General features: G+C 47.7%; 1 protein-coding gene across 1 annotated transcript in view; it reads right to left on the bottom strand.

The window, feature by feature from the left end:
- LOC131262254 (discoidin domain-containing receptor tyrosine kinase B) overlaps window positions 1–12,590 on the bottom strand; it is a 107,227-nt gene that overhangs the window by 17,559 nt on the left and 77,078 nt on the right. The window contains exons 8-12 of the mRNA XM_058264218.1: window positions 10,243–10,383; window positions 8,183–8,400; window positions 6,958–7,096; window positions 2,371–2,758; window positions 498–743 (exon numbers count right to left, since the gene is read on the bottom strand). Of these exons, the coding sequence (XP_058120201.1) occupies window positions 498–743; window positions 2,371–2,758; window positions 6,958–7,096; window positions 8,183–8,400; window positions 10,243–10,383 (1,132 nt within the window). The remainder of the gene's footprint in view (window positions 1–497; window positions 744–2,370; window positions 2,759–6,957; window positions 7,097–8,182; window positions 8,401–10,242; window positions 10,384–12,590) is intronic.

Below are 12,590 nucleotides of genomic sequence, written 5' to 3'. Positions count from 1 at the left end.
ACACTGGCACTCTCGTTTCCCCGAGCCTTGTACAACGCCAATGGCAAACTTTACATCGCGTGGTTCGTGTGGTTGCCTCGGACGGGGAAGCTTTTCCTCCTGGCATCGGATGGCCTGGTTTGTTCCGCAATCTAAACTCATGCATTCACGGAAACGTTTCTATTCGGGGCAGCGTCGAACAAACCAACCCGAAAGTAATCATTGATTTACTCGAGCCATCCCACAGCATCATTGGGAACATTGTTGCCCGGGGAAAAGGATCCTCGATGATGGAGGGAAAGTTTACGTTCTATTAACTTCACGCCATAAGTTATTCAAGCAAAGTGTGGAGAGCGTGGACCCGGTTTGATACGAGTTAATTTCTGCAGCAAAATATCGGGTTAACTTTAATTACGGAGGGGTTTTTGGGAAGTGAATTTTGTTTGCAAACAACCAGCGGAATATTTACTACGACGAAAATTAACGGACACACAAATGGATCGGGCTGGAAAGTTTACCTTAGCGAGTTGTGCTGCACCAGCGAGCCCGTCTCGGCCGTATGCTCCTGCAGAAACTGGTTCAGATCGGTGCTGAACTTGTAGTCGAGCACGATGCAGATCGGTTCGTCCTTCAGGCAGGCCCCGAGCAGCTTCACGATGTTCGGATCGCTCAGCCGGCTGAGCTGTTTGGCCTTCGAGCGGAATTCTTTCTTCATGTGCTCGGATGCGCCCGGCCGGAGCGTCGAGACCGCGACGAGGCTGGAACTGAAATGATGCGTGAGAGTAAGAGAAGGAAAAACACGTATTAAAGATTGCACTGTCAAATTCTGCCCGTGGATATGCGAATGGTTATGCAACTCTGTTTTTTTTATTGGAGCGATTTTGCAAACAAAAAATGTCATGGCAACTGCGACAAGTTTTTCTCCACCCCTAGCGGCAACGATGTGAAATGCTTTCCACCAAATGGTTGCTGAGTTCACCGATGGCCGAAAATTTCAAAACGGTAATGGAATGACCTGTGGGAAAACACTTCCATCAAAAAAAGTTTCTCAACGTCCAATCGACGGATTTCGACAAAAAGCTTTCGTCCACGCTTAATGGAGTGCCTTTGGCCACAAAATCTTACTTACACGATGTCGCTAAATTTCACATCAAATGGTTGTACTTTTTATCAGATTGTTCTGTTATCACAAAAATAGGAAACATGAAAAATTTAATATCTAGAACAAATAAAAAATGTCAATTGAAAGACAAATGATATCTTGAATCAACTGTGGCTCAACCACAACATGGAACCATGGTAAAACCCTGCGCCCATTGTGGTACTGACGAAGACACAGTTCTCGGAGAGCTGTTGTAAACAAGTTGAGTTGATATTTAAAATTTAGAACACTACACCTCGTTCCAATGTTTTCGGCCCTCCAGCGGCAAACTCGAGTGGTTCATGTTCGGCGTGCAACGCTACGATCCCGACCGAGGACATGATGCTTGCTGCAAGTTGGAAGTACGACAAACGGTCTACAGCGGGTGAGCTCTTGGTAAGGAAGAGGTAAGGATTGCATCCGAATCCGAGACCTCTGGAACAACGTCATCTGACGACAGACTCCGTACTGTACGGTGTGTTCTTGTGTTCTCCGGTGACGCTCGTCCCAGTGTGGCCAGTTTTCTGGCGGACGATGCAAAGTTTCGTCTATTTTATTCATCCGTACACTCCTGTGTTTCTGGTGGTCTGGAGGGCTTACAACGGCCGAGCAAGGACGAGAGCGTCCAGGGCTTACAGTTTTTTTTCTTGTCGTTTCCAAAGCTTACGGAAGGACTTTTCCACTCGTAGCAACGGGCCGGGATAGCTCGACGAATTGGAACTCGGACGTTTCGCGACGGGCTAGTACCAGAACGTTGGGAACTACAACTTGCACGAAGCTTGAAGCTTGTGAGTTGTGCAAAATGCAAACGACCAACTTCGGTTCGGTTCACTTCCTTCCGTGTAGAATGGCTGATGATGGTGTGTTGGTTGGCCGTAATATCGACAAACAGATAAAAAAAAGGAACACAAACTCTTACACTTCCTTGAAGTGAAACTTCCTCCTTGCACGAACTGGCCACACACCGTGCAGGGGTGCTTTAGTTGAATGATTTTAAATATTAATTCAATTTGTTTGTCGACGGCGACGATACGATAAGGTTCCTTGAAGGATAATTTCACGAGTAGCAAAACCCGAACAGTGGATTTCGAAATGGCAGCATAAAGCCGTAAGGAAATGGTGCTAGATATTGGCCCCCTGATTACAAGGGTATAAATAATAATGGACGTTCCCCGGTTCGACCTACATTTTTCCACTTAACGCGAACCCGGTTTACGGTTGGTAGTTATCGGGAGGGAGTGGTTTCTCACCTGTATCCTTTCGTCTCGCACAGGTGCAGCTCGCCGAACACACCGCAGCCCAGCTTCTCCACTATCACCAGCTTGTCGCGCGGGTACTCGCTCAGCTGCAGATCGTCGTCCGAGATGCCGAGGTCCAGATCGCTGTAGGCATTTAGTTGCTGCTGCTGTTGCTGCTGTTGTTGCTGGTTCGAGGGAGTGGTCGGAGTAGTGGACGACTTGCAGATGGCCGTCGCTGCGTAGTACTTCTCCGGCGGCGGCGGAACTGGTGGTGGTTTCGGGAAGATGTTGTTCAGTGTAGGCGGTGTCAACCGGACGCTCACGTACCCGCCGGGAATCTTCGGTATCAGGTCCTGCATGTGCGGCACGGCGTACTCCTGGCAAACGATGTCGGGAACGTCTACAAAGAGGGAAAAGCGGTGGTTATGGAGATGAGAAAAGGGCTTGCAGTGTAAAGTGTTTTGCTGGTAAAAGACGACGGCACTACATACTGTCCCCGTTTTAACATTCCCGTGCCTAATTGGTAGCAGCTTGGTTCGGGTAAAGGTAGTACCATGACCACGCGCCCGGTGGACTTACGTCCGCTCGACTATGAGAAATGGAAATGACGACGATGGAAGTCCCGGGGGGACAATAATTACGGAAGCTTCTACACACCAGACACTCACTCGGGCACTCGCCATAAGGACGGGATATCCGGTAGCCAAGGTTGCCTGATCGAGGATCAGTGGTTAGTGGTCGAAAACTTTCCCTTCTACCGAAAGGAGCGGGTCACTTCTGGGCGGAAAATCCTAAAAACTTCCTACCCGAAGGGCAGCTTCCCCGAAACGACACCGACCGATGGCAAATAGAAACATTAAAATATTAAATGGTATTATCATAAATTTCTATTAATATCATTCTTTTCCATCCATGGTGTTGGCAAGAGAGTGAGAGAGAGAGAGAGAGAGTGATGCCGGCCAATTGCCATTTGCGGTTCGCACTTTATCCGAGCCGGATCCATTTTCTCGCCCCTTCTCGAAAGGATTAAACTTTTGCGAGCTCGAAAGAGTAATGGATCCGGTGGAAAAGCGGGCTTCACAGGCGAACGTCTGCTTTCTTGCGAGAGGTCACATAAATGAAAATCAACCAACCTGCTCGGGATCGTCCTCTGGATCGTAATGGGGCACCGTGGAGGCAAGGGAACTGTATACATGAGCACAATATCCGGCGATGGATTCGGGATTCAATTTTCTCCCCCTTACCAGCCGTGAAGGGAAGAAAAACTATCTCCGCGCTTTCCTACCCTTTTTTCTTTTCCTTTTTTATTACCGTTGAATAACAGAAAAAAATGCCCTCACGGTAATGGTTTACAGCAAGACGAGTTTTCCGCAACTTTCCCAGCCGCGCGGGACAGCCGTGGATTGCGGTGGAAGCAAACTGTTTGTGCCATTATTGTTGCAATTGCAATAAAATTTTATGTGCATGTTGTCATTTCCAATTTCGCCATCAGCGTGTGTGCACAAACGGGGGGAAAACGCCGGTTTGGTCGTGGGCGAATCCTTTATGCGCATATGCAGAGTGCGTCCTCGTGGAGGGTGGGGGGAACAGAACAGTACATGATGGGTTTAATGCAAAATCAGCTGCATCAGCGGTGCGGCCCTTGTGGTTTGGTTCGGTTTCCTCACCCCACACCAACTCCACCCGGCTGCACTTCCGACCTTGCACCGGCACGGAACAATCCGCCCGGTCGCCGGAAGTGCCAAAGCAAACCCCTTTCGCCGATTGGCGTTCGAGTGGAAATTCCACCGAACGGAACAAACAATCTTCTTCCGAAGGGAATTTCCTTTTCCCCCGAAGCCGTCGCTTTGTAACGATTACCTCAAGGAGGAATTCAATCGATCGGAAAGTACATAACAGGATACAAATCGGACATCCTTCCTTCCGAGCTGTGGTCGAGGGTGATGGAGGTCGATTTTCCCAAACCCAACCCAACCCGGGGTTCGCTTGGTCGACATTGATGCATGCCGCAGTGGAAGGAAAACGGTTTTCCACGGTGCAATCGAAATGCATTAAAGGTGGGGGGGAGGTGAGGGATGAAGATGTAAATTTCAGTTGCATTTTGCAAACCAACTGCAGTTCGCTTTCGGTGGGAATATAACTCCAAATTATTACACTCAGAAACACATTTTACGATTTTTGGAAAATCGCTCCATGCGAGAGTATATCTTATTTATTGTTATCCCTAATCGGTGGCCATAAATCGACAATGTTTATTTCACGAAATACTTTTGAAAGGATTTGTAAAATAGAATTTGAACGCCGAGTGTGAATAATATTCTAGCAAGTGGAGAAGAAAATTCGACACAAATATCCCAAAGCACTCAGAGGCTCTTTGGCGTGCGTTTATGTTACTATATCGTTAAATTATTGCTAGATATTGTGTACCGAAGGCCATATCCGCTACCAAATGTAGCATTAACTTTATGCGCTCCCTCACTCCACCGGCCCTTGGCGCGCGAGAACGGGGCAATAAACGGTAATGGTAATGATTAGATTGCGAAAACGTTTACTACTACTCGCCGCTCTGCGAGGCGTTTGATGGAAGGACGTAAACGTCAACAATATTGCATCTAAAAGAAAATCTCTCTCGAGCAAAACGCTGGCGGCCACTTGGCGGACGATCGAAAGGAAGCGAACGGAACACATCCTCAGGTACGTTCACCCCCTCCAAACAACAACTACCGGGTGTCGGTGCTACTTCGGTGCCGACGGGCCAAAACGGTCGAATCTATTCCACGTGGGAAGGCACCGGGCACCTTTATCGGCCACCGGTCGTATCATCATTCGTAAAACATAGGAAATAAATGTTCCCTCAATTGACACACCACACCGCACACGTGCTAAGTGGTTCTAAATGATTTGAGCCATAAAAAAACCGAACCGAACCGACCCCGCACAACGCACGCGGTTAGTGTATGACTGTGTGTGTGTGTGGCGCGGGGGAAGACATTACCGGGTTCTCGTCCTGGCCACGGTTGAGGTGGCGTCGAAAGTCCGTCGGTAGCTTTTACACCGAACACACACTCCGGTTCGACTCCCTCGCCCTTTTTTATCGTTTCGGATAACAACATCTTTATGATGCAGTTTTTCTCGTCTTTTTTCCCTCGTTCCATCGGTGGCCATCATCCTCATCAGGCGTGTGTGAGTCTCCGAGTTCGAGTTCCTTCCAAGGACGCTCGATGGTCGGTAGACGTTTTGGAGAAGCTTCTTACCGGGGAGGAAAGATTTCCTCGCCAAAACCCGTACAAGGTTGTTTTAAGGATGAAAACAGTCCTCCAGTGGGAAAGGTTATGTTTCCTTCGCCCTTTATTGATGAATCAATTTTCTTCCTTTCGACGACGGTGACGAACATTCCGTCAGCGGAGTGATAACGTCTTGGAGAAGTTCTTTCCCTTCGAGCAGCTTCGATCATCATCCGTAGGACGAACAAACAATCGTCGGAAGAGAGCCAACTCCACACCCCTCGGACTCGGACGAACAAAAGGTGTGCGACACATTCGTTTTTCTATCATAAATATGCATAAGGGGTGAAAACAATTTATCGGCTGTGGTCGGAAGCCAGCCATCGAAGGCGGGAGGAGTTGCTGCTGCTGATGATGATGGCGACTTTTGATCTGCGCGAGTTCATAAATTCAGCGACGTGAGGAACGGAGAGGCAACTCACCAAGACGCCATTTGTTGCCACTTTATTTTTATGCTTCTGCTCGCGTTACATTTATCTTTTTATATGCGCTACCCGCACGCCGGAAATTGAAGGCCCATTCGAGATCATCGGTTTCGATGGATCGAGCGAAAAACACTGAACACAACGGCGCTGGATGGCGAGGATGTTGACGATGATGATGATGATGATGATGTTACGGAGGAGATGGCCGACATACGACGCGGTCGACAGGCAATGAATAAATTAATCTAACGCCTTGTACGTCAATTCAAGCTGGTTGGTTGTGGTTAGTCTGCCTTCAAGAAAGGATAACAAACATCCTTTCATCCGGAATGTTTTAAGAAAACCAATTTCGGTTAGAAAGAAATATTTTCAGAAAAGTATTGAATCGACCATACTTCTTTAAAAAGGATCCATTTTGACGACACTCTTCGAGATCATGTGTCTTTAAAAGTTGCTCTAATTAAAATTGTATGGACTTTTAAATAAGGCAGAATCCTTCACCCTTCATAGACCGGTGTGACAGGTGAGATAACAGATAGCTATCCTTCATTATCTCGCAAGGCCACAAATTCCTCGAACAAAACCGCAAAGATTCATTTACACAGAACGAGCCCCGCTTTGTTGCTAGATTTAATTTAAATAATCCCGTCGATCGTGTGCGAGAAGTACCTTCGCGTCGCTGCGTTCCATCGTATCAGCGAATTGTGCCGTGCGTTACACGGGCGGCTGCTGTAATTATGGCCAACATTCAATGAAACTCCCCGCGGCACGATGCCGAGCAGAAACCCAACCCCGTGTTCGTTCGTACGACGACGGAGTTGAGCGTGAGATCCCCGGGCGGGCGTGTATAGCAACGAACGGTAGGACGGTGTGGCCACCCGGTTACTTACCGGTATAGTCCGGGGTGATATGATGACGCTGCATGTCGTTCATCGAGCATCCGCTGGCGGCACTGGTGTACATATTTACATTGAACGGCTCGTGGTAGAGGCTGCTCTTATCAATCGATTCATTATCGTCAATCGATACCTGAAGAGGGAAGAGAGAGCGAACAGGCAGTGCGTTAGGTATCAGCAGAACGTGGGCCGGAACACAAGAAGATCGATGCCAGCTTCCGACGAAGCGTGGGCCGCGAATCCGAACTGAACGAGTCGTCGCACGGAACGTGCTCGATGGGATGCACTCGAAGTAAATGCATGCAAATAGTTTCCAAAATGCTTCTCGATCGACCGACCGAAGAAGGGAGTGCAACCCTAGGGGGGCTGAGTAGTTGTTACTGATGGATGGTTAAATGCACCAGCGGCGTGGGCTTTTGGGAGAAGTTTTCGGTACACTGCTCGTGTAGGTAACTACCGTGGGAGGTAATGTGGGTAAAAGTTCCGAAACTGGTTCATTGAAAACCGGGTGGATCGGGCTAGAAGTGGGAGATTGTAAAGCTGAATCCTTCACGAGCCCAGCAGTAATTGGAGGCAGTTTGTCAAAATCGTGCTAAATTAATCGGTTTAACGTGCGCTCGGAAAAGCTTGTCTATCAGTCACTGAATAATTGATGTAGTAAACCGGCCTTATAGAGAACATAGTGTATTTATAATCACTTTGCTACTTTGATCTACTTTTTAGGTTATTACTGTTGAGTTATCGATTACAACTTCAACAATCTAGTAGTCTATAGTTACATCTATGTTATGTATCTAGTAGACTGTGATGAAGATGCAGCAAGAATTATTCTTAGTCTGTCTGTTGGTCTCATCTGAAGTCTGTTGAGTCTAGTTTAGTCTAGTCCGTGGTCTGTTCTGTACGTGGAATAAAAGAGGAGCGCGGTGGAAGCGAACTACATAAATAGCCAACAATTACATCGTTCTCTAAAGTTATGAGGATTTAGCACACAATAGTGAATATCAAGTCATACCCAACATATGTATGTTTATCAATTGAGTGTAAATGACCGTCGGTTGTAGAACACAATGTTTATAACTGTTTCTTAACTCTTTCCACCCCGCTAGCTATCACGATCGTTAGTTATCCAGGTACTTAAAAACGTCAACGTTCACAGCTCGACGACTCTGTTTGTCCTGCGTGCGCCCCATTAATGTCCCGGGCAAGAAAGGCTAATTACCTTGAAATTACTGTTCAGCCGCTTGTCGATACCTAAGCTATCGGTATGCAGATTGTGCTGCAGCGCATCGAGTACGGCCGCCGTCCGGGCCCGTCTGTTCTTGGCGACGATGAACATGATGATGACGATCAGCAGCAGGATGATGGTGGTCAGGACCGCTATCACGACGCCGATGAAGTGTGGCTCCGGCTCCTGATCGATCGGTTTCGGTGAGATAACTGCAAGCGAAAGAAATCGTAAGAAAGACGTCCGAGAACGCTGTAGGGAAGGCAGGCGAGCTGGTTCCCCTTTGAGTTATTAGCATTCGTTTCGCCCCCGGCGTCGATCGTTCTTGTTCTCGGTGCATCCAGCAACAGATGGATGAATGAAAAAGCTTAACCCGGGGCAGGAATGCGCCCGCATTCGCTTTCGAGTGGCGCAAGTGCTTGATGATGATTGAAATTAATTTAAATTGCAAATACCATATAATCACCACCATAATGTCGTGATTAATTTCAGAATTGTAAGTGGCAGGATAACAAGCGCCAGTAATGACAGGCATTCGTTGGACATCTGTCCTCATCTGGCTCGACTGCATTTGGTTCGCCAAGGCAAGAAAGTGAATGGCAACATCCAATCAACATCCTGCAATCACGAGCAGATTTTCTGCCGACTTAACAAGAGGCCAGAGAAAATGTTCTTTGATAACAAATTAACAGACGATTACTGTATAAATAATCTTGTACTTTTAACATCTCCGATGTTTTGCATAATGCAGTTTTATGTAAAACATTAATGTGATAGGAATCGTTGCTCAGAAATATAACATCTAATAACATTTAAATAGGGCATGTCAGTTTCAACCACTCACGATAAAAAGCTTCACCATCGTACGTCCGTTAATGCATGCAACCGTTCCGTTGCATTTTCCGTATCCATACCCTCGTCGATGCAACGGATCCTTCTCGATCCCGTGATACACCAGAGATGCATACAGCTGATTGCTAATGCTCAACATCGGGTGTCTTTTGACAAGTGTTCAAAGCGGACAGAGAGACCAGGTTGGCAGATAAATTCATGATTCACCCTTGACTGCCCGCTGGATGGATGGATGGCTGTTCCGGTGTGTTTGTGGGAGGGTTGGCGCAATCGACGCGCCGCCCGGGAGGATTCAGTCGCTAGCCAGGAAGTGGCCGGCCGTTTATCATCACTCATCTTTTCATCATCATCGGCCAGTGAGAAGTGATAGTAGAAGGGTATTTACGGGAGGGCACGAGTCCGCTGCAGGACATGACCATAACGATGACGACGACGACGCCGATGATGATGATGATGTTGCTGATGATGAAGCACGATGCGGACAGAATGTGCACCGTTCATCAAAGGGAATTGATCGGAGCGAGTGTGAGAGATGAAGATCAAGGGATGCAAAACGTCGGGAGTCATCTCCCAGGGTTTGCCGCACTGACGTGTCCTTATTTCAACAAACAACTAGTTCACGCCGGGGCAAAGTATGTGATAATTTGAATAATTGATGAGTCACATTAGCAATGCAAATTAGTGGAAGATATTTGATCGCTCCTGAAAGGCCTCGCACCGGGCCCTCGAGGATTGCAGCCGTAGGACGACTCAATATCGTCGTCGTGGCCGTGACGGACGACACCCTTCTTATCCCTGTCTCACATCGAACCGTTCCCAGGGCCGATCCGTTTGTCGAGCAGTGACGACCTGTGGCCATTACCTCCGGTCTGCTACTGAACTAACGGTTGAGACGGGGCGACAGTCTGTCGCAAGAAGGAACGGTTGGGTGAACGGTCAGAACACGGGCTGATTGTAGTTAATTTGCAATTATTTTATGCTAAATATTAAGTAATTTCTTGGATGAATATTTGATTTGATATTGATTGGCGTCGCTTCGACCGCTGGCGTGTTGTTTCTTGTGGTCTCGGAATTGCACCACCGGGAATCGATCGAGTGTCCCTGACGCCATTCGTGCAAATTCTATTTTCCACCCAAGAAGAGGGAGAACACCTTACCGTACACTTTCCCGCAAATAATAAACGCCTTTCATCGTAACTTACTTTGCGTAACGTGATTCCGTTCGCCCTTGTTGACGATATTGATGCCGGACTCGTCGCGCTGCAGTGGATACTCGACGGAGTTTTCCTGCGAGATGGAGTTCCCGTTGACTTCCTCGTCGGAAAAGTTGCCAGTCACGGGCGCTGTGAGGGGGGGAGAGGTAAAGAAAATGAGAGATGATTATGACATTTTGCAACGAGATTCGAGTGATAGTTGCCGAGGCAAAGATGTCGATGGTACTCGTTCGCTTACAAAGGAGAGTTTCTTCGAAGTGGAAATTGTAGCACCATCGAAAGGGAATGGAATTGATTTCCACCGGGGATTGTTGTCTTCTACCATATTGATTTCAAAGTGAGTCCTCAGGAAAGGAAAAATAATCGTTTTGTGAAATGATCGTGCACTCAAAATGGATCTCATTAGAATCACTATCAGCTTTGAACCAGGATTATTTTTAAACGTCATTTGGGTCAACTGTCATATGTGTTTACTGTGGAACAATCGGTTATCATGAGTTGAAATAAATATTTGTTTAATCTTTCACTCAGCAGCTTGACAATTTCTTGCATGTACTTTTTTCTTCCATTTAACGGACAATTTTCTCTTGTCAGAACGGGACATTCATTTTCTTCATTTCGCCACAACACGAACGAGCTTGGCTTCGCCTCAACAGTAATAAGGTTCAGTGATGCATGGCATTCTGCAAATATTTATATTTCTCAAAAAAAGCGAACCCAGCAAAACAACATTCTGGCATCTCTGAGGAAACATTAATTGCCCTACGCTGGGAAAACATGTGGTCTTGGGAGAAAGAAGGAAAGAGAGCAAGCCAACGGAAAAGATCAATCCACGAGAGTGACAGCAGGGTGGCCAAGGCAAACCAACCAACCAAACCTTCCCGATGGATGGCAAATTAGCAGAAATGTGCGCAAAATGCTGCCACTCTTTTGCAGTAGAGAATTCCTTTGAAGACTTTTTGAGAGCAGAGGAGGGAAAAGGGAGAACACAATCCTTAAAGCGCATCAACGGGAATGAACTGCAAAGGCCCCAAACATGTGGCGAACGAACCCCAATGTCAGTGGCAACGGTCGGGGCAAGAGATGTGTGTGTGTGTATGTGTGTTTTAAACATCATTAAATTTATGATCCTTCGCACGCTCGCATAAACGCCGGCATTTTACGACCTACCGAACGGTCAAGAAAATGGCCTCCGTCCCTTCATCGGAGCAATCAACCGGATCAGCTGCATTCTAGCTGCATGGGCCGTGGAAATTAATCACAAAAAAGGCGGTTGCATCGGAAGCGACTCACACCCGCAGCACCCCCGGGGATGCACCGGGTGGAATTAATAACATAATTTGATATCAAAGCCACGGGAAAGTAAACATAAATTAGCTTCAAATCCACGTACGGCATCGCTGCTCGTGGCAGCCGTATTGACTCAACCGACGGCCGTCGAGAACGTACGGGGGTCGCTGGATTTAGTTTCAGATTTTGATAAATTACCCCTCGCGAGCTTCGGCTGGATCTGGCCCCCCCTGTCTGTCACCTCCGCGCTCCGATCGGGAACCCTCCCGCGTTCGATGGAAAAAGGGGGTGGACTTTCTGGAAGATGATTAACTGCACCCGCGGATTCCGGTTCGTTCGTTCGGAGGGAGCGGCTCGCAGAGACCCCAAAGACGTTAGTGGAGAGCATTGGTACGTGTGTGTGTGTGTGTGTGTGTGTGTGTGAATGACTCATTCATCTCTTTGCGCACACCTCGTTAGGGAAGGCGTGCTGCGAGATGATCGTCGGGGTTGTTTGATTTATTAAATTTAATGACTTGCTGCTTTTGCCGTCACTCTCCGTTTCGCGCGTTTCCTTCGCTCCCTTGCCTATCGTTTCCCTTCCTCCCCTTTCCATGTGACACTCTGTGGTGACATTTGGACGCGGGAGTTCGGCGCTCGGAAGGAAAGAATCTTGGCGCAGATCTTGACACGCGGAACGGCACCGACGATCACCGTGTGTTGACGTTTTCCGCGGAAAGTGAAAGCGCATCCAACGGGGGGAGAGAGGTTGCCTTTACCCGAGCCAATTACAAAGTCGTTGAGCGGTCGCCAGGAGTTGCTGTTTTCCGAAACCCGATGGTTTTTCTTACCAACCAAAAACCATCCTTTGAAGATCGCGCGATCCACGCGGGAAACAAAAACACTCCCATCCCCGGGGAGGGAATCTCTTGAACAAGGCGAAAGACCGAAAAGAAAGGCCACACTCTAAAGCCACACACATCAGCGCGGGAAATTAGGTAAGCCAAATTGGTTTGGGGTTAAATTTAGCATTCCATGAACGCTTTCGTTCGCTGCCGCTGACAGCA

The sequence above is a fragment of the Anopheles coustani genome, chromosome 2 (assembly GCF_943734705.1).
Source record: "Anopheles coustani chromosome 2, idAnoCousDA_361_x.2, whole genome shotgun sequence".
Lineage (NCBI taxonomy): Eukaryota > Metazoa > Arthropoda > Insecta > Diptera > Culicidae > Anopheles > Anopheles coustani.
The sequence above is the reverse complement of the archived record's forward strand: the minus strand, read 5'-3'. Positions and strand labels throughout refer to the sequence as shown.